Source organism: Varanus komodoensis, unplaced genomic scaffold (assembly GCF_004798865.1).
Source record: "Varanus komodoensis strain SLA01 unplaced genomic scaffold, ASM479886v1 scaffold32, whole genome shotgun sequence".
Taxonomy (NCBI): Eukaryota; Metazoa; Chordata; class Lepidosauria; order Squamata; family Varanidae; genus Varanus; species Varanus komodoensis.
Genome location: NW_025335798.1, coordinates 10,013,444 through 10,038,798, shown reverse-complemented (window position 1 = coordinate 10,038,798; position 25,355 = coordinate 10,013,444). Strand labels below are relative to the sequence as shown.

The 25,355-nt window shown below is 39.0% G+C and overlaps 1 protein-coding gene across 1 annotated transcript in view; it reads right to left on the bottom strand.

The window, feature by feature from the left end:
* SLC49A4 (solute carrier family 49 member 4) overlaps window positions 1-25,355 on the bottom strand; it is a 117,775-nt gene that overhangs the window by 24,346 nt on the left and 68,074 nt on the right. The window contains exons 5-7 of the mRNA XM_044438508.1: window positions 22,138-22,246; window positions 21,189-21,256; window positions 13,009-13,136 (exon numbers count right to left, since the gene is read on the bottom strand). Of these exons, the coding sequence (XP_044294443.1) occupies window positions 13,009-13,136; window positions 21,189-21,256; window positions 22,138-22,246 (305 nt within the window). The remainder of the gene's footprint in view (window positions 1-13,008; window positions 13,137-21,188; window positions 21,257-22,137; window positions 22,247-25,355) is intronic.

Below are 25,355 nucleotides of genomic sequence, written 5' to 3'. Positions count from 1 at the left end.
ACCTCGCCCTAGGAGGGGAGTCTTGCATTTCCCCGTCAGATATTGAACCCCATAGAGTTAGAAGGGGCGCAGGCGGGAGGTCAACTGCGTGGCGGGGAGACCCTTGAGGGGTAACCCGCATAGCCTCCTGGAGGACCGGTTCGGGCGAAGTCAGTACTGTAAGCACCACCGGTACTGAGGGGCCCATTGGTTCCAAGTCCTGATGTCGGGGACGGTCCGGACGGTCCAAATTCCTGGGTTTCTTGGGAGGCTTGGAGACTTTCTCCTTCCTGGCCTTTTTATGGCCTGCCGACTTCTCGGATTCGGCATGCTTCCGCTTCTCGTGCTTCTTTTTAGGTGAAGCAAAGGGAGCCACCGAAGCAGACGCACCTTCATCCGAAGGCCGTGAGGGTGGGGCCACAGAAGCAGAGCCAGGTTTTGGGACGGCAATAAGCGGGTCTGATTGCATTAGGGCCCGATCCCAAAGGAGTCTCTGGAGGCGATTTTCGCGAGTCTTCCTGGCCTGCTTGGAGAAGGCCAGGCAATGCGCGCATTTATCTGTCCTATGCCCCTCTCCCAGGCAGAGGAGGCATAAGTCATGCGGGTCAGTTAGTGCCATTTTTGACCCACAGTCCGCACATTTGCGGAAAGCTACTCGCTGCGCCATCGCAGAAGAAGAAGAAGAAGAAGAAGAAGAAGAAGAAGAAGAAGAAGAAGAAGCAGAAGAAGTAGCAGAAGGAGAAGAAGAGAGACAGTGCAGAGGGTAAGTACATATTTTTGGGTTTGTTTTGTTTTTTTTTTTAGATAGATCGATCGAAAGAAGAAATAACAAGAGAAAAAACTACGTGGAACAATAAACTGGGAGCAAGGAGAAGAAACTGGGAAAAAGAAGGACAATCGAGAGCAAGGTAACAGTCGAAGCAAAAGTCGAAAGCAGCATGAGGCACAGCGAACGGCGGTCGCAAAGACTGAGGAAAATGGCGGACGCTCCGCTCTTTATAGGCCACAGGGGGGAGGGGGAGCGGAGCTTCCCGCCAAAAACCGTTAGCTGACAATCTTTCGGCCACAGGCACTGCGCAGGCGCAGTACCCATATGTGTGATGCACAGAGGCCACGATGAAGAACTACCAGTTCCTTTAAAAACCAGACCAGACCAAACCTGGTAAGAAGTGGACACGATTATTCCAGAATGGGACAGATCAGTGGATTGCCTTTTGTGAGCCCCACAGACTTGCCCTGTCCTGGAAACAAGGATTCACACTCACTTCCAGTTGTTTCAGGAATTGCTAATTACTTCTATATGGAAGTTCCATTCTTTTGGCACTTATTGTCAAAATGCTAAGGACATTTCTGCAGCTCAGACGAACAATGTTGCCAAAAGGACATATTGGTCTCTGCCCAAGGTTGCTGGCATTTCCACAACTTATTTTTAATACCATCCTGCCACATATCCATCTCAATGTAGTTTGACTGTCCATCAGAAGCACTTGTATAAGACATATCTGGGAACTGGTGTGAATTCCTGCATGATAGTACTTTAAACCATCCTGGACTGAAGAAAAGACAAATTATATTGCTTCAGTCTACAGCACAGCTGTAGACACAGGATGGCAAATTATCACTGGGAAGCACAGCACAGAGGAAAAAATGAGAGGTTTGTGGTGGGCCTATCAGCAATTTCCAAAGGCCAAAACATTCTGTATTAGCAATCTGTTTTCCCCTTATATAGTTTCTTGAAATTTGGTGTCAAATCTTGCCACTGCTCAGCAATATTTAGTATATTAGTCCCACTATTTTAGCCTGTGTAAAGGCAGGCTATGATAAAACCTGGTAGGGCAGTAGCAACATTTTAACAACTTCATATGGAACTCTACCAGTGTGATATTAATGTAACAGGTCTTCCCATAATCGACTTACAGAAAAACAGAAAGCATTTCCCCATAGGGTATGTTCATCTATTTAGTGCAGTTGACTAGAAAGACTCTTATTCCAGTGCACATTCATTGAATTCTTATCCACATGAAAAAGTCATGAATGTGTCTTAGAACAAACTTGATTTACTTCATATAATCCACAAAAGTAAAGGAAAAAGAAAACTTCAACACTAAACTGTTTGGAATTCTGCCCTACCTGATAACCAAAGATGTAAATGTGCCAGTGCATTCAATAGTAATATAAATGGTCTTATTCTTTTCAAGTGGTTTCCTATATACTCTAATTTAGATACCCTTGCTTTAAAAAGAATATATGAAGTGCATATATTTTACTGAAGTGCAAAGATACATATTAAGTATTTGGATACAGTAATCCCATGACTGTAATTCCACTCATGGAAATGAGCTCTGGTGCCCACTAACAGAAGAAGGAAAGACATTTTCACCAATTCCTTCTTCATCTGCATTCATTCCCCAAGGTGGTGCTGCAGAGGGCTGTACAAGAGAAAAATCTTTCTACCACTGGGAAATTCTGCTAATCAAAAGCCCTTCTATAAATGGCAGGACACCATTGGATCCAATACCATGTCTTTAAATCTATAAATATTCTGATTTTTCTTGGTACAAATATATGGTTTCAGTGACTATTTTTTAAAAAATGTTTTACTTTGTTCCATGGGTTCTTATCATTTACTATTTTGATTACTATTAAACAGAAATGTGGAATATAAGTAATACATTATTAACTCAAACCAAGACTAAAACACCAAACTCCATTAGTGATCTAGCACACATTTCACAATAATTTGTAGACTGTTTAACACACAAATTACTTGGGCCAAGTGGCAGCACGTGAGTGCACTGCCTTACATGTTCACTGCTTCCACTTTCAGCCAACAATCCAGCTACACACCGTTCCTGAGTTGTTACAGCAATAACCAAACTTTGAACTCTGTGTTGTTTAAGGGTTAAATAAGCCAGTTATCAAGCATTCACCACAATTCCTGGGTTGTTCCTGAGAGTAGAAGTGATGAAGATGGCAGCATGCTTCCTCCCTATTGCTTGGCTCCAACAATTCCTGAGTTAAACAAGTCAGACATTGTTATGATGTGTGGACTGGGCCAGTGCCTCTTTGCTGATGGACTCACCTTGCTCATTCTGTTATAAGTAACAATGGAAACATATTTGGTCTCAACATATTTCATGGCATTTACCTTCCAGATGGCATCTTTTTAAAAAGATGCATGCATGCTCATATCCTGTAATACCCATCAACAAAGTGGATTAAGTTTTAGTATATACATCAAAGATTTTCACTACACTGAAGCACTATGTGGTGATGTTTGCTCTTACTCTGATCTTTTGCATGACAGTGACACATAATATCCAGTGCATTTCAGTGGCTTTGTTGAAACAGATGAAATTCCCCATTTGTATGGTCCCTCCTTTAAGTGCAGTGAAAACACAGAGATGGTCATACAGCACAGCTGGACAACTTTTGGTTCTCCAGATGTTTGGGTCTACAACTTCCATCACCCCTCAGCACTAGCTATGCTGACAAGTGTTGACATAAACTGCAGGCCAAAACACCTGGAGAGCCACAGTTTGTCTATTTCTGCCTTAAGAGATGGGTGCACTTGTCCTGCAACAGACCTATGTCCTAAAAATAAGACACTATCACTTACGTTCACCTTTTCTATCCAGAGAACTGGTAGGAACTTGCATACATACAAATGAAAGAGAGAGTTTATCCAGCGCTCTCCATTCCCTAAAGTGATTATAGGTTAGAAGTAGCCAAAAGTCGTCCTTGACCATTTCAGTTTCAAGCTACATTAATAATCTACACTATTAAGGGAATAGGTTGCTAAACATGCTTCTCCTAAACACATTGGAAGAAATACCACAAATACTATTTCTGTAAGCAAAATCAATTCACATGCTCTGATTCAAAAGTTCATACAGTTTCTTCTAACTGCAATACTAGAACTTGCAAATGAATGTACAACTGCTTAGTCAAGGTACCAAGCATAGCAACAAAGAACACAGTTTTCATCCATATGCCTAGGTCTGGACATTGGAGGTATACTCAATAATGGGAATGGGGTTTCCCAAACTAAGGAGTATTTCTGGACATATGGACAGATGTACTATTCAAGAATGGATCCCATGTTAACCTTTTCATAGCTATTTCATTTTTGCCCTGAAAAAAGACCGTCCAGCAACTAAATTATTTTTGCAACACACATTTATACATGCTCACTTAGTCACCATATGCCCCTCCTCTTACCAGAAGCTGCCCTTTCGCAAACGTCTTTTTGTGACATTATTTTTGAGCATACCACCATGTGCGGTATAACTGTCTTCTACTGTTAACTGTAGAACAGTGTATGCTTCTACTGCTTTTTTCTTTAGCATATTCCCTGTTTACTGCATCTTCAGATGCTCTTCCCCAAGTGCTGACTGAGTTCTAGTGAGTGGCAACCAGAGAGATGGCATTTTGCAGTGTCTAGTTTGTGGAACACTTGTCTTGGAATAGCTCACCTGGCACCAATCATGTTTCCTATGGCAGACAAAGAAGCATTTTACTTCCCACACTTAAAATAGTATCTTCAACATGAAGTGGCTGACTTGATGCTGCTTTTACTCACTTTCATTTGTTGGTACAGTGTGTGTTTTTGTCTTTCAGTTTATAACTTTACTGATGTGTTTAGAGAAAGTTTGTGCAATTTTACTGAAGGGCAAGATACAGATTAATACTCGTAAATGCATACTGCAGCTACCCACAATGCCTTATCTGCTAGCTGCTGCCCCATATATGCTTGGCCATCCTTTCATGTTAGTTAAAAACCTTTAACTAACTACCTGGGATATCTTTAGATCAGGACTCTGCCTGTGTGACATTATCAGTATGGGTTGTACAAGTCAAGTGATATTCAATTGACTGAGTGTTCCACCCCCAACAGGCTGGAGGCGGGGGAGGGGGTGCATGTACGTATGTGTGTACATGCACATGCATGCTTCTAGCATTGGGTGCCCGTGTGTGTGTATTTGTAGTGCATATATTTGTATCTCTCTATGAGTGCATTATATATTTTGTATAATAGCAGACAGAAATAGCTATGCTTCATTAGTATGCTTTAACTAAACAGCCTAAAAGTGTCAGTGGTATGAGGTTTTTCAGTGCTGCTGAAGAACTCTGCACAATTTCAGCTTAGCTATTACCAGTACAGTGCAGGGATGATTCATGACTCTCTGCCAATTCCTCCAAGACATGGCCTCTGGGAGCAGGGCTGCTGCTCAAAACCACTGTGCACACCAGCTCCCTGCCTATGGCCAGTTAACTAAAGCTGTCGCCAGATGCATAATTTATTGCTATTTTTCTCTTGGACCAAGGGCAGGAAGAATATGGCAGCAGTGAAAGAGATCTGTCTCCATCACAACTGAGTCAATGAGCTTAAGGGTAGCAGGTAAAGGACAATGGAAGGTCCTTCAAAATTCCAAGCAACATTGAGAACACTATTCAGTAATTCTGTAGGCAGTTCAATTTGAATGCTAGAAGCTATGAATGTACAATACTTTATGTACATAAGGTGCAACCTTTTCAAATGCATACATATATTTTGCTAGTAAAATCCATGTCATAAATCCATGTTCAAATATAAGCAGTTTAATGCAGCTTATTTCAGCAGATGAAGGTAGCAAAGATGTGTCCCATTAAAATCAATGACTTAAGTGTGCCTAACTTTGATGGTATCATTGATATCTATAGCATCTACCTTCATTCAGTAGTCTTGCTCTCACAGTTTCCTTTGTGCTAGACTTAATCCTCTTTATGAAATAAGCAGGACTGCGCTGAAAGCATGGATGATTTTCATTAACTTTTTTGTCAGCAGAAAAATCCACAGCACTGGCAGTGATTGCTTCAGAAGAGGATGGAATAGTACAACTATTCAGGAAGCATTACCCTTACTCTGAATGAGCTTGGTTAGCCCTCTAGAGACACACAGCCACTTATGATTGGCCTCATAGAATTTCATGATAGTGAGCTCACTGTGTGATTTCCTTTTGACCAGAACCAAGTAAGCTCAAGCAGCATCACCCTAAATTGGCTTTACTTCAGCTCAGTGTCAGGACACAGTTAAAACTGACTTGCTACATAGCATTGTAATGTCTTCCCATTTGCTACATGATTGCCAATTGGCAGGAATCACTCTTGGAAGGAGAAAGAAAATCTAATTCTGTGTGTGTAGTTGTGCAAACAACAGCTGATAAGGGAACACATGGTAGCAAATGGGAACAAAATAAGGTACATATTCTTTCAATTAAAGCTTTTTTTATGGGGGATATTTTGACTCTCCTCAAAAGCGGCATGTTTAGCTTGAACAGTCCTAGAGATGATGCTTATTTTGTGAAGCTTGGCTAAGTGATATTTGGGGTTCTCATTACAAACTTTCCAAGTCAAAATCAAAAGCTGATTAAATTGTGATATTGTGACAGTATTCCCAAAAGATGATATTGTGAGAGATTTAATATGATGCTACTTCCGTGTGAAACAGGTAGTACTGACAGAGCAAACCTATAACATCATTCTTGTAACAAGTCATATAAAAATCTGCATATTCTTAGCATGGAACATGATGATGTGCTGCAAAACAGGAAGGAATTACTCAAGGACATAATAAAGGAACTGAAGGGACTGTATAACCATACAGAACTTTTATAATGGGCAGTTTTGGTTTGTCTAATCACTTTGGGTAGATAGCACTGGAAGTATCACCTAGAAATTAGTTCTGAGTTTATTTCTTCAGACTTGGCTTTTTCCCCATGCAGCAAGGAAGAGTATTATTACCAAATACCATTTTTCCAGAATATACACAATCATTTAATGAACCCCAATCACCTTAAATGTGAAATATTATTCCCTAATTGCTAAGATAGATACTTGGGCACATTGATAAACCCTTTTTGTTACATACAGACTGTTCCCTCCTTGCAATTCAAGGAACTGCCAATGCTCCCTATGACCTCTGATGTTGATGCAGAGCTGCTCTGGCATTAATGTTGAACCAGCTCTGGCTTCTTAAATAATAATCTTAAATTTGAACCCTAAAGCCAGAGTGTCATGGAGCACTGCCATGCATGCAAACTTCCATACTTCAACGGATACCCTGCAACTTTTAATTAACACAAAAAAGAATATGTTCAACCAAGTCCATTTGAACGTGCCATTTCTCCCAATTACTCTGGGGTGCAGAGGTCACTATTATATTGCATCATTACATTCAGGAATAAAGGTAGCACAAATTCCTATAAATTAGAACTTAAATAGCTGGTTCATTTCCATCCTTAACAAATTATTTCATGTGCAAGTCAGCCTGATTTTCAGCCCATGAAAGCATAAATCAAGAAAATGTACTACATCTATGTAATAATAATTTCTATTAATAAAAAGAATGTGTGTGGGGGGGATAAATCTCAAAACACAAGTCACTACTTTATCAGGTATGCATATGTTCCAGATATATGAAGAAACAGTAGATAAAAATAAATGAACAGAAACTATGCTAAATCCTGAATGCAGTCTACAACTATGTTTTTCTGCACAATGGACTCTGGTCCTAAGATATGTGTTCAATTTCACAACGGCCAGTTATTCTCAAGGAACCTGGCAGGCCACTTGAATAAGGAGTTTGCAGATCACTATAACCAAATTCTGGAAACAATTTTCCAACAATTCTCCTCCAAAAGTAACAGCAATGTTCTATTAGCAAAAGTGTGTCAGAAAAAGACATTGGGCCTGAAAATAAGAACCTGACCTTTAGCAGCTTATCAAGACTAATGGATTCTGCTTAAGAAGACTTTATGCCAAGTACTAAAATACGTTCAGGCATACAAGAATGAGATAAGAAAAGGCTTTTAAATGTGGTGATTTATTGTGCTGGCATGTCATACCAATATTAGCAGTAAGCTCTGCTGGATGCTGAAAGCTGCAAGAGGAGCAGTAGCTGCTTGCTACCCCAACAGAGGAAATAACTCCCTCATTTTGGCAGATTCCCTAGTCTGCTTTCCCTACAGCTCTGTGTGCAACGACAGCCCATTAGGCATATGGATGATGCACAGCCCAAGAAACGAGATTACTGTTGCTCTTAGCTAAGAATAAGAGAATATAGCGTAGCCTGAATTTTGGTGGAATCAACTTGTAACTGACAGGCTTAAAGTTGTCTATGCATATAGGAAGTTCTTGTTCGAGTAGTAGCAGCAGGGAAAGAATTTTGCTTATAGGGACAAGATTGCTTGTCTTATCAAATGACCGTTATTGTTAGCCCTTAACCTATCCACACATATATAAGTCTTGCCTTAGTTTGGAAAGTCTAAGAAGGTGTCTTAGGATCACTGGGGAGATTGGTCCAAGTTTTCACTATTTCAGTGAGATAGAATAAACAATGCAAAGAGGAAGACAGGGAATTGCTCAGTTATGTTGTTTTCATGCTAGGAACAGGGATTGCCAGTGATGAAACATTTTGCTCTTTTGTACATGGATAAACAAGCAGCAATCTGATACTGCTTATATGCCATGTAAAATGCCTAATGCAACAATACCTGCAAGCAAAAAATCTTGGAAAATATGCTGTAAACTTCACTTGCGCACAGAGCTTTTATCATAACTACCAGTTCAGCCTGATTTGTGTCTCATTTAAATATGCTCTGAAAGCAGGTTTTGAAGATCCTCCCCCACCTCAAATATTGCCTCTTCGCAAGTGCATTCAATCCAGTCTAATTTTGCTTGCATAAACATTATATTTGGAACAGTGGCAAACCATTGCTGATGGCACACAGTAAGGGCTGACCCGAGGCAGAAAAAGCAAGCCAAACTCCCTAATTAAATAAAGCCTTTGACAGAAATCTGTTCTGAAAAGTCTACTCTCCTCACTCCCATACCTCCAATCTAGTACTGTTCTACAAACATGTACATTTATGGAAGCATTCATGGCAGTGAGGTGGCAAGGACAGTGTATCAGAGAAGCACATAAGATCATGTAACCAGGAAGAACACATTTTCACAAAACTCTAAGATCCTTAATTGAGCACAACATTTAGACTACTGATCATTAAATGGACAAACACATAGACAATGGCAATGACAAAGGAAGCCATAAGACAAATCCCTTTGGGGTTAGGGTTAATGCTTATGCTGAGTAAGCCATTCATTTACATGTGAGGTTTAATTTTTACACTTTTACACAGAACCACAACTACCTGAAGGAGACTACCAACAAAACTTTCAAAATCTCAAATATGACCCACCAAATGATATGCAGGATTTTTCACCATCACATCAACATTCTTCTAAGAAAAAAAAAAAGCAATACCACCAGATATTACAAGACCTAAAGGAAAATGAAGAGGCCTATGTTATTTCTAAACAATCATGTTGTGTGTATGCATCTTTGAAACCAGAGTGATGTGAAATAGGCAAAATACAAACTTGATTTACCAGTTCTGTTTTGAATCAGTAGTTTGTGTGTGAAGCTCAGAGAGAAATGGGGGGGGGGGGCGGATATTTTCATTTGGAAAACTCTGTCTACTTTTATCATAGTAAACAAGAACTGAATATATCTATTTATTTTGCCATATCAATTTAGGCAGGCCAACTTTTAACCAGCCAGTACTCTAACACTTGCATTTGTCAACAGTGCAGACAAGTACAAAGGGGAAAGCTCTTATTTTACCTCTTATTTTACCTCTGATGGAGAAACAGTTCAACAGTTTGCTACCCCACAGATAGTAGCTTCTTCAAAGCTTTTGTTCAGTTGTTAAAAATATTTTTCTTGCTTTTAAAAAAAGAAGCCCAGAGAGGATCACTTTGAAGTACAATAGACTGGAATTTATAATACCAATAATTCAGGTGGTATTTCCTCTCAGACATCCATTTCAATATGCTGCACTCATCTCTGGTTTATAGCTATGCACCAAGGACAATTTTGGAGCTTCAAAGTTAATTTGAGTATGATAGACTTATTTATATAGAAAGAGTACTCAACGAAAGCTTTGCTCATTAATTTAAAACTAGGTTCAATGGCATAGCTGGGGAACAGAAACTCTGTAGCTATAGGATCTCACAGAAAGACATAAAAGCACAAAAAAGTTCCTTCAACCTACTCTCTCTCACTTGCAAAGAAAGGTGGTTCTCACTCTTGAAAGCAGTGCACACCAACTTCAAACCTCTTTGGAACCAAGCATAGAGTATCAAATGAATGTCTTTTCTACATAACTGCTTAAAGACAGCAACAATGGCTTGAGGCCTCTCAGGCCTGTTATAAGTACATATGCAGCTTGCAGTGATGACTGCGCATTACCTCTTGCATTAGAGGCAATATGCACATCAGTACCAGTTGACAGAGAATATTAGCAGCAGGTGCCACTCTAGTCATGCCCTGCCTGTTGGGTTCCCACAGGCATCTGGCTGGACCACTGTGGGAACACAACATTGGATTAATTTGGCCATTGGTCTAACAAAGTAATGGCTTTTCAGAAACAAAGTCTTCTAAGCAGGGTGGATAAAAATCAAAGAATGAATGAATAAATAAATCATATTTTAAAAAATTTAAATTAGATTTTTAATAAAATCCTTTTTGAGGAAAACCTATCTAAAGATAGTTTTCTATTTAAGATATATTACAGTCCAAAGGTTATTCATCATGTAATAAGGATTAGTTTTTAATTATGCAACATGAGGCTGTCTGTTCGTGCAATGTTTGAATTTTTGGAAAATGAATTCTGTTAATCCACTCACAATGTCATGCTCTTCTAGAGGTTTCTGTAAGATTATTGGGTAGTTTTTCTATCTAGAAGATATTATCACAGGTGCTTGGTTTTACAGTTCTCAAAACTGTGAATTCGTGTCTGCAGAGATACATATATACCTATTCTTCACAACAAAAATGTTATAAAATAATAAACCTACAGGGTTGAGAAAAAGACCTTAATTCCACTGATCCTTTGCAAATTTGTGTACACAGAATCAATTCCTTACCTTTTAAGTGCTAAGTTTCAAAAAATCCAACAAACAGGAGGAGATGGATGGGAGTAGAATAGAGTTGCTCAAGAAGCAAAGTGTGAGGAGGGAGAGGCAAACAGTAAAAATGAAAGTGAAACCTTTTGAGTAAAACACTTTACAAATCTTTGCATCTGTCTGAGGTTTATGCTATTATTCTTTACCTGGAGAAGGAAACTTATAAGAGATCCAGTTTGGGAATATTTTAATAAAGTTCCCCTACCTATGGGTAAGGCAGGCATATGTGCAAATTATGTGGAAAACCATGATTTAAATTGGGTCTTACTAACTAGTGATTCAAATCCACCCTGCTTCTAAGTGTCTTACTTTAGGAGGAATAGGGATAAAGCTGTGGAGAATGAAATGGGGCTTGCAATCATGTCAAGGAAAGGAAGCACAATGGTTTTAGTTGCCAAGTCCCCTGGGATACTGGCTTGAAGGTGGAGGGAAGGAGAGGAGGACAAGCTACAGTGAGTTGTTTCAGAAACACTGCATAGCTTATTTTCAGGGTGGATTGCTGCAATGTGTAAGCCTTTACACATTTACGAACCACAAAATTAACCTGATTTGCACAATGTGACCCTGATGGTTTATCACCCTTGTTTCAGGGTGGTTTGCTGTGATATCTGAACTATTTGCAATTTTCTTAGTGTGCTTTCTTAACCACATGCAAGCCAACCTGAAAACTCATGGGTGGTTGTTGGTTTCTTCAGGATGTTTTTGTTTTCAGATTGGTTTGTTGTGATGAGCAAACCCAGCAGAATAGCTTATATAGGGCTTATCAGAAAGGCTTATCATTGTTGCACCTTGTCAACAATGGTGCAAGTCTCCCTGAAATCTCTCTAATGCCACCTCCTGCCTCTTGCCATTGGCCCTTCCTCCAATACATTGTGGCTTCCCTAGATAGCACTTTTTTCTCCTTGGAGGAAATTTGCATATATTTTAACAATTTTTTTAACCTTGATTGTGCATAGTTATTTTAATAATAACTATTGGATAAATTTGTGCAAATTTGCGGTAACTGCTGTTAGCTCCAGTAACTACTGTGCTGTAACAAATCTTTGCAAATTTCCCCAAAGTTTGAAAAAATACCATTAAGTATGCACAAACTTCCTAGAGTTTGAAAAAAAAAACCCTACAAAATAACATCAGCTCTGCTAATTAGTGCATCTTTGCTCATTAACAGGCTATATTGTTACAGTTGTGTCACAAGGGTCCACAGGATATGTGCCAGGAGTGGGCAGTACTAAAGAGGAAATAAGGCATGGAAAGCAAAGAGTGCCCTGTTATTTGTTAGGAGTAAATTGGATAGCAATCAACCAACCAGCCTATAGTGGCTCATTTTCAGGGTGGTTAATGTGACATATAAACCAGCCCATTGACTGTAACAACACATAACCAGAAGAACTCCAGGAACATTTGATCATATAGAACAAAACTGACACCATTGAGAATGGTGAAGCCATCAAAGCCATTGTGTTTCTTCATATATTATAGAATCACCTTTACATGAAGGGAAACTTAGCACAATTTGGAGCATCTGTACATATCAACAAAAATATTCCAGAACTATAATTTTAAGAAGGAATGGGAAAAAAATCTGTGTTGGGAATCTTACAGAAAAGATTACAAAGCATGCTTCTCCTATGAGTTCAAATTTCCACAAAGTGTACCTCTCTGATGTGGTTTATAGAAATCATTTTGGTTGAGTAAAGGCCAAGTAATAAAATAAAATATTTTGTTTTAAATATTTTGTTCACGATTCTAAAAAAAAATATTTCATAATCCAAACCTGTTTAATGTATCACTAAAACAAAAAGAGGCACTGGGGAAAACACATTTGTTTCACTCAGTTTTCCTGCTTTTTTGGATCCTTTGGTCTGGCAGGACCACAGTCAGTAATTTAGAATTATAATAGGCTTATAGTAATGAATCTGCAATCAGCTTATTTTCCCAACATCCCATATACTCAAAATGACTCCCCCCCCACACACACACACACTCACACCAATCATTTACCAAGGCTGGACTTTAGCATACCTGCAGTTACACGAAAGTGAATGACAGTGGTTAAACTTGTCAAAGTGAACCAGATGGATGACAAAGTTGCTCCTGACAGTAACAGAAGAAGTATAAGTTTCAGCATCCCTCTAATAGAATCAGCAAACCTGAAAGAAACATAAATCACATGTTACAAGCATTTCACACATTCCATAAATTGAGAAAGTGCATTATACTTCACCAATATTGCTAGAATAGCATTGATTAAAGTAGCAATTTCTGGTGTGGCCTTTTTAAGTTGTGAAGAAGGAAGTGAAGAAGGAAAGGACATTAGCAGAAATACAGATCTCAAGGAGTTTCTAAGATGGGTGTATGTATGATGGTCTTGATGCTGATCTGTTAAAGAAGCTGTTTTAGTTTTATATTTGACTCTCACAAAATACCTTACAACCTGAAACACATTGATCTCTGATATGGTGTTGCACTATGAAAACAAACATTCCTTTTAGCTGTCTCAAGACAACATTCATACTAGAAACCAGTATCTCTCTTTATTTGAACCTTATCCTCCCTGCTCCACCTTCTACAACATGAAAACAAAATTTCCACTTAATTCAATGGCTTCAATCTCCTTCTATTAATGAAATTTGGTTTTGCTCCAAACCTGACTCAGTACCTGGTACAGTATCCTATTCACAGCAATGCAGTGTTGCTTTCCCCATTCACATTTCCTCCTGTGTAGTAATGTTTCCTGCATATGATGCAGCAGGATTAAAAGCCTCCTGCCCCTGGCAACTACAGGGTATAATATCTTTGAATTAGGGAGTAGAAAGATGGAAGACAGCTACCTGTATTATACTAAGGTAAAAGCCAGATTTTCTGAGCTGGAGCAGCCTGAAAAGAAAGAAAAACTCTTGCTGGGAATGTATTTCTGTGGGCTACTGGAAGTAATAACTGCAGCTGATAAAAGTTTATACCATATAAATTGGAAAACTGGTGGTCTCCAGATGTTTTTGACTACAACTCACATCAGTCCCAGCCTGCATGATCAATGATCAGAAATTATCAGACTTTTAGTCCAAAACATCTGGGAACACCAGGTTGTTATCCCTGCTTCAAATGGTGTAAGACTTAAGAGACAACATTTAATCACATAGTCTAACAGTCCAGTCAAGCACTATTGGGCAACTTACAAAAGGATGTGAACACAATAGCATTCAGAGGTATCGCGCCTGCGTACATGGACGCTCTCCTCCCTGCCTAATTTACTCTCCACTCAAATATGCTCTTTATTACAGCTGTTTCCCTTTCCTTCTAATACCGTCTTGTCTGTCCAATTGCAAGACTGACCTTGAGTTTAAAATTGTATCCTGTACATCATCTGATTTTCTGCAGGGTGATAAACATAGAAGAACAGCAAATAAATTTCTTCCTACCACAGGGCCCCCCAAAAGTCTACTACAAGCTTTCATCAAAGCTTAGTTCAGTATTTTATGGCGTAGCAATTTCACATTATGTGCACCCCATAGTTAAGAGTTGTAATTTGTTGCCATCGACTCCACTGCTTAACTGCTACAGAAATTACTTTATGTCACGAAGTTTCTTCATTTTGACTTTGCTGCCATTTAAAAGATAAAGAGAATTCTCAACTGTGAAGGACAAACCGAGAAAAATATAACTGATCATTACCAAATATGACAGAAAAAATGCCAGGGAAAAAAGGATGCTGATTTGTGTTGCCGTGCAGTATAAAAAAACAAAAACACATGAATGTCACTCTTTGAAGTTGCTCATCTTCTGCCAAATCAGACTCATCTTACAGCTGCTAACAAAAGGTAAGGTACAGTCCCTGCCAGGTGCCCAAAATATCCCAGCATCTTCAATCACAAATGTGCCATATGAATTATCTCAAATTCCTGATTTGGGGCTAGGAGAGTAGCACGAATGAGAGCATAAATCTCATGTGGCGGAAGAAACCATATACTGCAGGTAACAAAATAATGAAATTTTAGAGCTCATTTTCCAGCTGTGTCTTCCTTTGACAGGCATAATTTTGTACCACAGGCACAAACATTTCTACTGCGTGGAGAGATAGTCTGACATCCAAATGATAGCTTTTGCGTCATCACAAACTGGAAAGAGACATTTGAATGTAGTGCCCTTTATACATTGTGTTTAGCTAGTAAATAACACTTGCAAGGAGAGTGAAATTATATTGCAATTTAACTGCAATGGGAGAGAGGGAGGCATTGGCAGTTGAGGACGATGAGGAAGTAAAATTACACTATGCTTCTCAAATGGAAACACTGGAGGTACTAAGAAAATTAGCAGCTAGTAGAACAAAACAGTTCCCCACGCTGTGCTGTTACAATAGATACCAGGCTGTCTGCTTGGTAAGTCACAGGACTGACATTGAAATACATGAGCCTGTCATGCTTGACAAGAATCATTACCTAATTTTCCTAATTACGACTTTCAGCAGATTATAGTCAGCACAGACATTGATTCAACTCTACATAGATAACTGCTGAATATGCCTAAATGAGGAGAGTCATCTATCAAAAGTGACAAATCGCCACTCCTTTTGTGCACAAACTCCCGTGTTTGAAACTTTATAATTCTTCAGTGAAAAACAGATATTTGATTATAGACTATCAGCTTTGGCTTTTTATAAAAAGCACAAATAAATAGACCAAAGAAGAGCTATTCTGCACTCCACAAAATATTTGCCTCACCATGAAATTTGAAATCAGTCTTGTAACAGCTACAAAAGGATATTCTGAGGATGAAATCAAACTACCTATTTAACAAATTAATCTTCCACAAAAGGTCAAGATTTCCATGATAGACCTGAGTCAGCAAATCTGTACTTAAGGCTAGAAAATGATGGCCCTTCAATGTCAAAAGCCTTTGTTTTAAAAGTACAATATAATTCATGAACGGAAGGAGCTGCCAAATTTACAAGAAGATTCTGTATGAGCATATAAAAACTTAGCATGAGACTAGACCTTGCTGTTGTTTTGTTTTGAATTCTTGTACCTTGTTTTATATTGTATTTTATTGTATCTTGTATTAGTGTATTTCATAAATTGCCCTGGTAGCCTTTTATGCCTATGTGGCAGTATAAAAAATTTGCAGCAGCGGCAGCAGCAGCGGTGAAGCTCTGCAAATTTAGGCTTGAAATCAAGTACCCTTAAAATTATTTCAGTTGAAAGGTTTCACTGTATTAATCAGAATTATATTCACCGATCACTGGAAATTTTAATGAGAAACTCCTCTGACTTCCTAGATTTCACCCAGCTTTGGTGTACTTCACCTACTTTGAAGTACATTTTTAGAGCATAAGGGCTAGTAGTGTGTGTGTGTGTGTGGGGGGGGGGGTTATCCACCATTGCATTGTCTCTGACTTATGGTGACCCAATGAATGAAAGTTCTCCAAAGCGTCTGTTCTTCAGAATCCTGCTCAACTCCTGTAAACTCAAGGCTGAAGCTTCCTTTATCAAATCGATCCATTCCATAGGTGGTCTTCCTCTTCTTCTGCCTTTGACTTTCCTGATCATTATTGACCTCTCCACTGAGTCTTGTCTTCTCATAATTTGCCTAAAATACAACAGCTTCAATTACATCATTTTTGTTTCCAAGGCAAGGTCAGGCTTGATTTGACCTAGGAACTGCCTGTTTATCTTTCTATTATATTGACAAAGTACTCCTCCAGCACCGTATTTTGTACATACCCATCCATTTTCTTCCTATTAGCTTTCTTCCTCGTCCAGCTTTCACCCCCATACATTGTGATTGGGAATAAATTAGTGTGGATGATCTTGGCCATGATCTCCAGTGAAACATCCTTATGCTTGACATTTTCTAGTTCCTTTCTTGCTGCCCTTCCTGTCTGTCTTCACCTACTTTTTGGCTGTAGTCTCCCTTTGAATTAATGACTGAGCTAAGGCATGCAAAATCTTTCACAATTTCAATTCCATCACTGTTCATTTTCATTAAAGTTACATAATTTTTGTTTTCTTAATGTTCACCTGCGTTCCTGATTCTGTGCTTTCTTCTTACACTTTCATCAAGAGACATTTCAATGCATTGCTGATTAATGCTAGAAATATGGCATCATCTGCATATCTCAAATTATTGATACATCTTTCACCAATTTTCAGTCCTTTCTCTGATCCTAATCCAACTTTTCCTCATGATATGTTCTGTATACAGATTGAACTGACAGGACAATAAAATAACACTCTTGTCTGACACCTTTGCCTATAAGAATCTATCCTAAAAGTACCTTCTTTTCCGTAAAACAGGTTGTGCCCCAGGACAATCAAGTGCTGAGGCATATCCAGACGTTCCAGAATCATCCATAGCTTCTCATGCTCTGTGCAAAGGCATTGCTGTAGTCTGTAAAGCACAGATGATCTTCTTCTCAAATTCTTCGCTGCACTCTAGTAGTAAACATATTTTTGCAGTATGATCTTGAATGCCTCTTCCTTTTCAGAATCCAACTTGAACATTATGCATTTCTCACTCTATAATGGTTAAATTCTTTGTTGCAACATCTTGAGCATCACTTTGCTTGCAAGGGAAATCAGTCCAATGGTCCTACAGTTGCTGCATCTCCTTTCTTGGGAATTAGAATGTATGTTGAACATTCCATTCTGTGGGCCACTGTTAGTTTTCCTTATGTGTTGGCATATTCTTGTTAGGATTTGGAGCAATTCAATCTCTGCAACTGGAAATATTTCTATTGGTACCCTATCTATTCTTGGTCCTTTCAGCACAGCTTTCACTATGGCTTCTAAGAATGCAGGCTCTTCTTCATAGGATTTTTCTTTGAAGGAGTCTGTCATCCTTTCATCTCATTGCTATAATTCTTCTGTATGTTGTTTCACCGTCTCTTTATTTTTTTCTTGGTCAAACGTTTCCCTGTTGGTCTTTCAGCATTCCTAATATTGATCGGAATTTCCCTTTGATTCTTGGATCTTCTGGAAGAGGTCTCTTATTTCCCACTTTTGTTAGTCTCTTCTATTTCTTTGCATCAGGCATTTTAATAGTTCTTTTTGTCTCTATGTGATAATTGTTAAAAAGTTGTATTCAGGATTCTGACCCTATTTCTGTCACATTTTGCTTTTGATTCTTGCCTGTGCTTAGTGATTGTGTTTTTTCTTTCATCCACCTGGGCTTTTTCTTTCTTTTTTACAGGAATAATTTTGGCACTCTTCTCTAATAATGTCTCTGGTTTCAGTCCACAGTTCTTCTGGATCACAGTCAACTGAGTCCAGCAATGCAAATCTGTCCTTTATATGGACTTTCTCAAGTATGTTTGATAATAATGTTTCATAGTCACTACCACAATTTGGCAGTGAGACTACAGCTTCTCGATCTTCTGTTTCCAATTACACAGTCCATTTGCTTTCAATATTGGCTATCTGATGATATCTGTTTCATTGCCTTAAGTATGCATTTGCAATACACAGATGGTCATGTTCACAGAATTCTATGAGTCATTCTCCTGGTTCATTTCTGACTCCTAGGCTAAATTCTCCCATAACATTTGATTACGTGTTGTTTCCTACAACATGTCTTTGTTTTGGTGTGTTATCATTTTCCTCTTGAATGTGTGCATAAAAGTTTTCTATTTCTTCCACTTCAGCATCTGCTGTAAGAGTATAGACATCAATGATGCTTATTTTGATAGGTTTTTTAGGAATTCTGATTGATATTATTCAGTTGAATTTTGCATTATAGCCTTTTACTGCCTGTGCTACATCTTGCCTCAGTATTACAGCTATTCCATTTCTTCCAAATTTGTCATTTCCAGTGTAAAACACTTTGTGCTTGTCAGACTGAAAATGTCCCATTCCGGTCTACTTTAGTTCACTCACACCCAAATATTGCAATGTTTAATCATTCCATGTCTTGCTCAACAGTTTCTAATTTCCCTTGATTCATACTTCTTGCATTCCATGTTCCAACTGTATGTGTTGTTAAGCACTGGACTTTTCTTTCACTCTTGTGCATGTCAGCCACTAGAATTCCTTTTCACTTTGATCTAGTTGTGTCATTACTGACAGCTTTTATTTGTACTTGTCTTCTGATTTTCCCCAGTAACTGGTTGAGTGCTTTCCTTTTTCTTGCTTCATTTTGGATTATTTCATCATAGGGTTTACAAGGTAAGAAATATTCAGAAGTGGTTCATCTCTACTACCTTCTCAAAAGTACTAATCGGAGTTAGTTTAAGCATCCCTGCCAATGCCTGCTAAAGGTCCTCCATCAATGTCACCTTCAAACTAGTGCTGCTGCCCAGTACCTGCCTTTCATTAGTTCTCTGTCCCCATCACCATTAGATATCTATTCCTTTCTGCTGATGCAACCATTACTTCTTAAAAGGGAAGATGACTTTTCATTTGGTTTCCCAGCTTTGACTATTCTGCCTTGGCTGACCCTGCTATGATATCAGCCTGGTGAGTCTGGCATCTTGGCAGCATTGCTTTTGGTGTGTATGAAACTCTCAACCCCTTCATCATAGTCAGGTGTGCAGCATCCAAGAAGGGGATATGGAGATAATAGGTAGGTAGGTAGATTTGAAAGTTGAGGATCTGGAGATGGAAGAGGGATGGAGAGGCAAACATGCAAGCAATACTAACAGGATATCAGTGGAGCCTGCTGCTACAGTGTCAGTGGTGTGTCCACTCTGGCTTGACGGCTGAATGTTTAAGAGGCTATCCGTGGTGCTAAACATTTGGGGCTAGCTTGCAGCACCATGGATAGCTCCTTTAAAGTTCAGAATAAAACTCACAGTAGATGCACCACCTCATTGGCAGTGGAACCACCAGCCTCTACTACTGGACATATTTCAGCATGAGGACTACATCTGTTCCTGTTTTGTACAAAGGATGGGGTGGTGGTATTTGATTTAAAGCCTCCCACCATACATTTTGTCACCAAACCCAGTGGATTTCTGATTTTGGTTTGTCACAAACTGCTGTTTCTTTCTTCAGCTGAACTATGGCTTGATGTGGTAAATTCTCCTAAATGCAAACCATTGTGCAAATGTAAAATAGGTTTTAGGTTATCATTATGGGCAGAACCCTCTAAAGGTGATGTTTACCCATTTTTAACTCCATCATTTAAGACTTACTTTTCCCTCTACCACAGAAAATGCAAGATTATGGTAAATGACTTCCAAATGAGTCAAGAGTTCTAATCAAACTTTGATTAAAGCTGGTTTATTATCATGGTTTGTTTGGAAGCCATTAACCAAATTTCCCGACTAGTTGTAAAGGGAGGTTATAGTTAAATGTGGTTGATTGCGGTTTTTGTGTGAAGTGCAAGTAAGGAATTGCATGGATGTGCATGCTGTTCATGTATATTTTGGATTATTAAACCCAGATTTGTTTGTCTGAATAGTTTTGTGCATTCCACAGTCTTTTAATTAAGGGACTGCTTTTCTATGAAAGTTTATTCTACTAATTCATTTATGTGATTGATGTAATTTCTGAGCTGGCTGCTCACCAAAGATCATCATGGTAGAGTCCAATGTGCCTAAAATCTATTTTTGGTATCACAGATAAGCTTTGGTGAGATTCACAAGTTTCCATTTCACACATTCAGTTGCTCACATGAATTTAAATGCAAGTGAGTTTCCTACATGTTCACAAAACAGCTCAATATAATGTCTGAATCAGGCCTTTAATGTCTGGTTCAGAATTCACAGCATCCAATTAGCTTAGAGATTGTGCTGAGGAATACCTCACATATGGGATGGAAAAGCTGGAAGTGAGCAGGAAAAAAACCTGATGCTTCCTTGATTATTTTCTTAACTTAGAAACAGAGAAACAGAGCAAGTCAGAAGGGGTCTCCCAGGCCATCTGGTCTGACCCCCAGCTCCAGCCGGCTCTGCTCAGGACATGCCCACCAGTAAGTGGTTCTTTCCACCATTCGGATAGGATGGATAAGAAATATGTGTCAAACATAATATGAACTCCTCAGTTTGATGATTGAGCAAATGGAATTTCCAGCATTGAAAAACCAAAACAAAACACTTAAATCACTATGCTAAAATGATGAACATATTGCTAAGTCACAGAAAAGCTAGTTGTTCTCTTATAATTGTCATAGATAACAGGAAATGATCTTGGGGGATATAATTTCTAACTAAAGTATACAATGTCACTGAAGGAAAAAAAAGTGTAGACTGTGCTGATTATGCTGCTTACCTTGCAAGTGCTATGCCAAACACACAGCCCCCTACAATGGACCAGAATCCAATCCAACCTGCATCCACCTGGGAAAATGTGTGAGAGAAATGGAAATACAATGTTATTTCAAGCAAAGTATTAAGGATAGTATTTGCCATCCAATAAATAACCAATAAATAACAATGACGAGCTTAAGCCTCCAAACTCAGAAACTCACATTCACCCAGTGCAGAGTGGGAGGCACACCAGAGCCCCTTCTTCCTGTTCCTCTCATTCTGCATTTTTGACTACCTAGCAGAGGCAATTCAGAGGGGGAAGGAAAGAGGCTAGAGCTGCCTCAGAATACCTCATCACCTGGCTGTTCCAGTCTCCTCCCAAAATGGCACCTTTAACCACTCTCCAAGAACATTTCTAACCTTGGAGAGCAGCCAGCACATACTTTCCACATTACACCTACTGTAAGGGAACAGAAAGGGGAGTGAGAACTCAAATTCTCCAATTCCAAGGTTTCAGCACTGTTTTCAGCTTTGAAACCCAAACTCTGAACTATCTGGAGAACTCTTAGACAATGCCTAGGGGCCACAGCATCTTTCCCTAAGTTAATTATGCAATGCGTCAAAAAATACTTCCTTTTTCTTCGCTTGACAAAAATTTGCCAATTAATGTCACTTTGTAATACTAAGTAATAGTTTTATTAGAGTTTTTTCCTAGCCACTGCTTTTCTCCTATAGATTATGGAAACATTTCATTCAATAAACTTTATAAATACATGTTTCAACAGACACCTCTTTTCTTATCCACTGTAATAATTTTTAGTGTTATTCCGAACTCCATTTGGTCTCATAATGTTGAAAATACTTTCCCTACAAGTTAGGGCTGTGTCCAATGCAACCTGTTTTAGTTACTAGTCTTAAGGCCAATGTTTTGGAGTAGAAAAAATAAAATACAAACAAACATGCATACATACTTGGCTTATGTGAGCTGGGGTTAACACCCAGTCTAGCACACCAGACCACCCAGAGAAAACACCCAGTGGTATAGCATAGGCTAGAGCAATCATCAGAAAGCGGGGATTGCTGTAAAATAAAAGAAAAATAAGAAAAGCTGTTATTAATATATAAGTACTTCCCTCTTCCTATGGGTGCTTAAGGACAGGAGTTTTTTTTCCCTGCAGACACATTACTGGGCCCTAGATATCTCAAGAAGTGCCTCCTTCCCTATATGCCCTCCCGCCCCTTGAGATCTGAGGCAGAGGTTCTTCTTCAGGACCCCTACTTGAAAGAGATTAGGAGGGTGGTTACCTGGAGGAGGGCCTTCTCTGTGGTGGCACCCCAATTATGGAATACATTCCCTGGAGAAGTTTACTTGGCACCAATGCTTTTTTCTTTTTGGTGCCAGAGTAAAAGCTTTTTATTTCTCCGTTATTTTAATGTTTAATTGGTTTCAATGTGGTTTTACACTGTTGTATTACAGGATACTGTGCCATTTTATTTTCTATTTTACTTGTTGCTTGTTGTAAACCATCCCAAGACACCAGAAAGAAGATGGACAGTCTATAAAAGCTTTAAATAAAATAAAATAAATAAAATACTGGGCAGTGAGAAATTGCACTTGCTTAATGGTATTTTATTGAGACTGATTCCAAATTTGTTGTCAACCTAAGCATCTAAAGATTAGAAAGAGGTCACTTTGCCTTGTTTTATAATCCCAGTTCATACAAAAAGAGATACTATTCAGCAAATATCATGGTGGTAATGCTGCACTGGCTTCTTCTTGTCCCCACAGTTATTGTTTACTATTTCATTTATTTCTTAGGTAGATTTCAGAAAATCGTGTTCCCATTATGGCTTGGTTACACAGTTCATTTTCAGCACACCAAATTCATAAAATGAAATTAATTTTTAAAGAACAAATTTAAAGCACACCAGTTGTAGTAAAAAAAATACAATAAAAAACAAACCGAATCTATAACCTTAAATAACCACCAGGAGAATCATATATAACAAAACATTCAATTCAAAAGCCAAAGAACACACAGTCAGTTTTTGAAGCCCACTTAAATAGATGAAGCTAGCTGTACCTATCCTAAGAGGGAACCCCACAAGGTAGGTGCCTCACTAAGGAGGCCTCATCACTTGTTCTGAACAACATTACAGATCTAATTGCAGACCATGAACATTTTAAGATGATCGCAATAACTAGGTATTCTCATTAGCGTGTAGGCAGGCCTTAATCCAAACCATTAGGTGCTTTAAAGTCAAAAACAACTTAAACTGGGTCTTGAAAAATGCTGGTCACCAATTCCGTCCCATGAAGTACCCAAGGAGTCACAGGATCTCCTCAAAGCACCTATTAAGCAGTTCAATGACTTTTTGAGATTAGTAAGTGGAAAATTAAGAGTCATCTTCCCATGATTTCCCCAAAAGTTTCATGTAGATAAGTTACAGCATGGGGGCAGGGGGCAAAGAAACATTATTACAGCATGCGGGCGCGCACACTGTGGTGGGGGCGGGGTGCAAGGTGAGCAAGGCACAGGGGGGCACACACATCATTTTCTCCAAGCGAGCAAACCACTGCCTCCCCACACGCGGGTCAAGGTGGGTGGTGGCGGGCACGAGCATGGCAGGTCCTAATGGGCATGGCAGGCCAGATCTGGCCATAGTTTGAGGACCCATGCTATTGCAGATCTTGGGCAGAAACTATTATGAAATTCAGACGTTGGTGACCATAAGGTTCCTGACAGATTCATGAATTCGACATACCTTTGCAGTATCCTGCAATTCCAGTACTTTTATATGGATTTCTATGACAATACTAAAGGTTCCATTTCAACACAGTCCTCAGTGAAGCAGAAGATACTGTGCACAACTAACTAAAGGAGTGACACTGGCATGACGCTGAAGAGCAGGTATACATTATCAGGGTCACTTTTAATTTATTCAATCCAAGAGGAGCACATCACTACATTAATCATGACAATCATTTTCCTACACTAAATTCATACACTTTTGACTCATTCTCTGTTCACCCCATTTCTCTTACTCCCAACACCATCACACCATATAAATGACCTTTTCTGTTAATGATCCCTCTTATTTCTCCATGCCATGGCACACTCACTGCACCACAGAATACATACACTCTTCCTCTCTGCACCCCCACATCTCCCCCCTCCAACTTTTTTCCAATCTCCCTGTCCTTCTGCTCCCAGTGTTATCCTCAACACACCACTGCAGGGCTCTCTGCACTGCTCACTGCTCCCACATTTTTAGCTGTCCTTATCCCTTTTTCGCTACACAAGGCATTCACCCTCTTATTCACACAGTGAAGAAATCTTGGATTCTGGAGAACTATGTGGCATGATTAGGGATACAGAAAACAGCAAAAATTTAGCTTGTCATAGTTCTGTATAGCAAGCTCAGGAATAAGCATGGTTTGAACATCTATTTGGAAGGTGTGAATACATTAAATACAAATTTCTCATGTATTTCTCCCTAAACATGTTGACTGGCTCTCATAGGCTAGAAAATAGTTATTTGAAATTTCCCAAGGGGGTTCCACATAATGAAGAATAATGCAATTGATCCATGGGTCTTATGGTATCGGTAAGTGACAAAGGCATTTCTTGAACAAATCTCAGCATAAATGCCATAGCGCCATAGAGTGCTAAATTATGGGAATCGTTTTAATAGAATAGGTCACTGGTGAGATAATTTTACATATTTATCCCACATCATTTAATTCCTGCCTAGTTTTACAGAAATAGCTCCTACCAGGGATTAAAGGTTATCTTCCCATTATCTATTGGAGTTATTGTTAAAAGCAACCAATGAGGTACAATGAGCACTGGAAATACTTATTTAATTATGCTCTTCATTTCATCTGTATGACAGGAAACAAACAAGGAGAAAACAAAGGAAGGACATGTTTCTCCTCATTCATCCAGCAACCAATGTATTGTATTCAATACATATACAACAAAATCAGTCCCAAGATGCACACTGGGTTGAGCTCAGTTATCTATGTATGCACCATAAGCAGCAAATTATCTGTGAAAGTGCCCTATACAAAAAACTCTTTAACCTTTTTCAAATAAATAATGTCTCTGACCTATAGAAAGCATATGAGGAATAAAGAATCATAGCTTCACTTAAGCTAGGCACATTCACCCAACCTTTTAAAAAG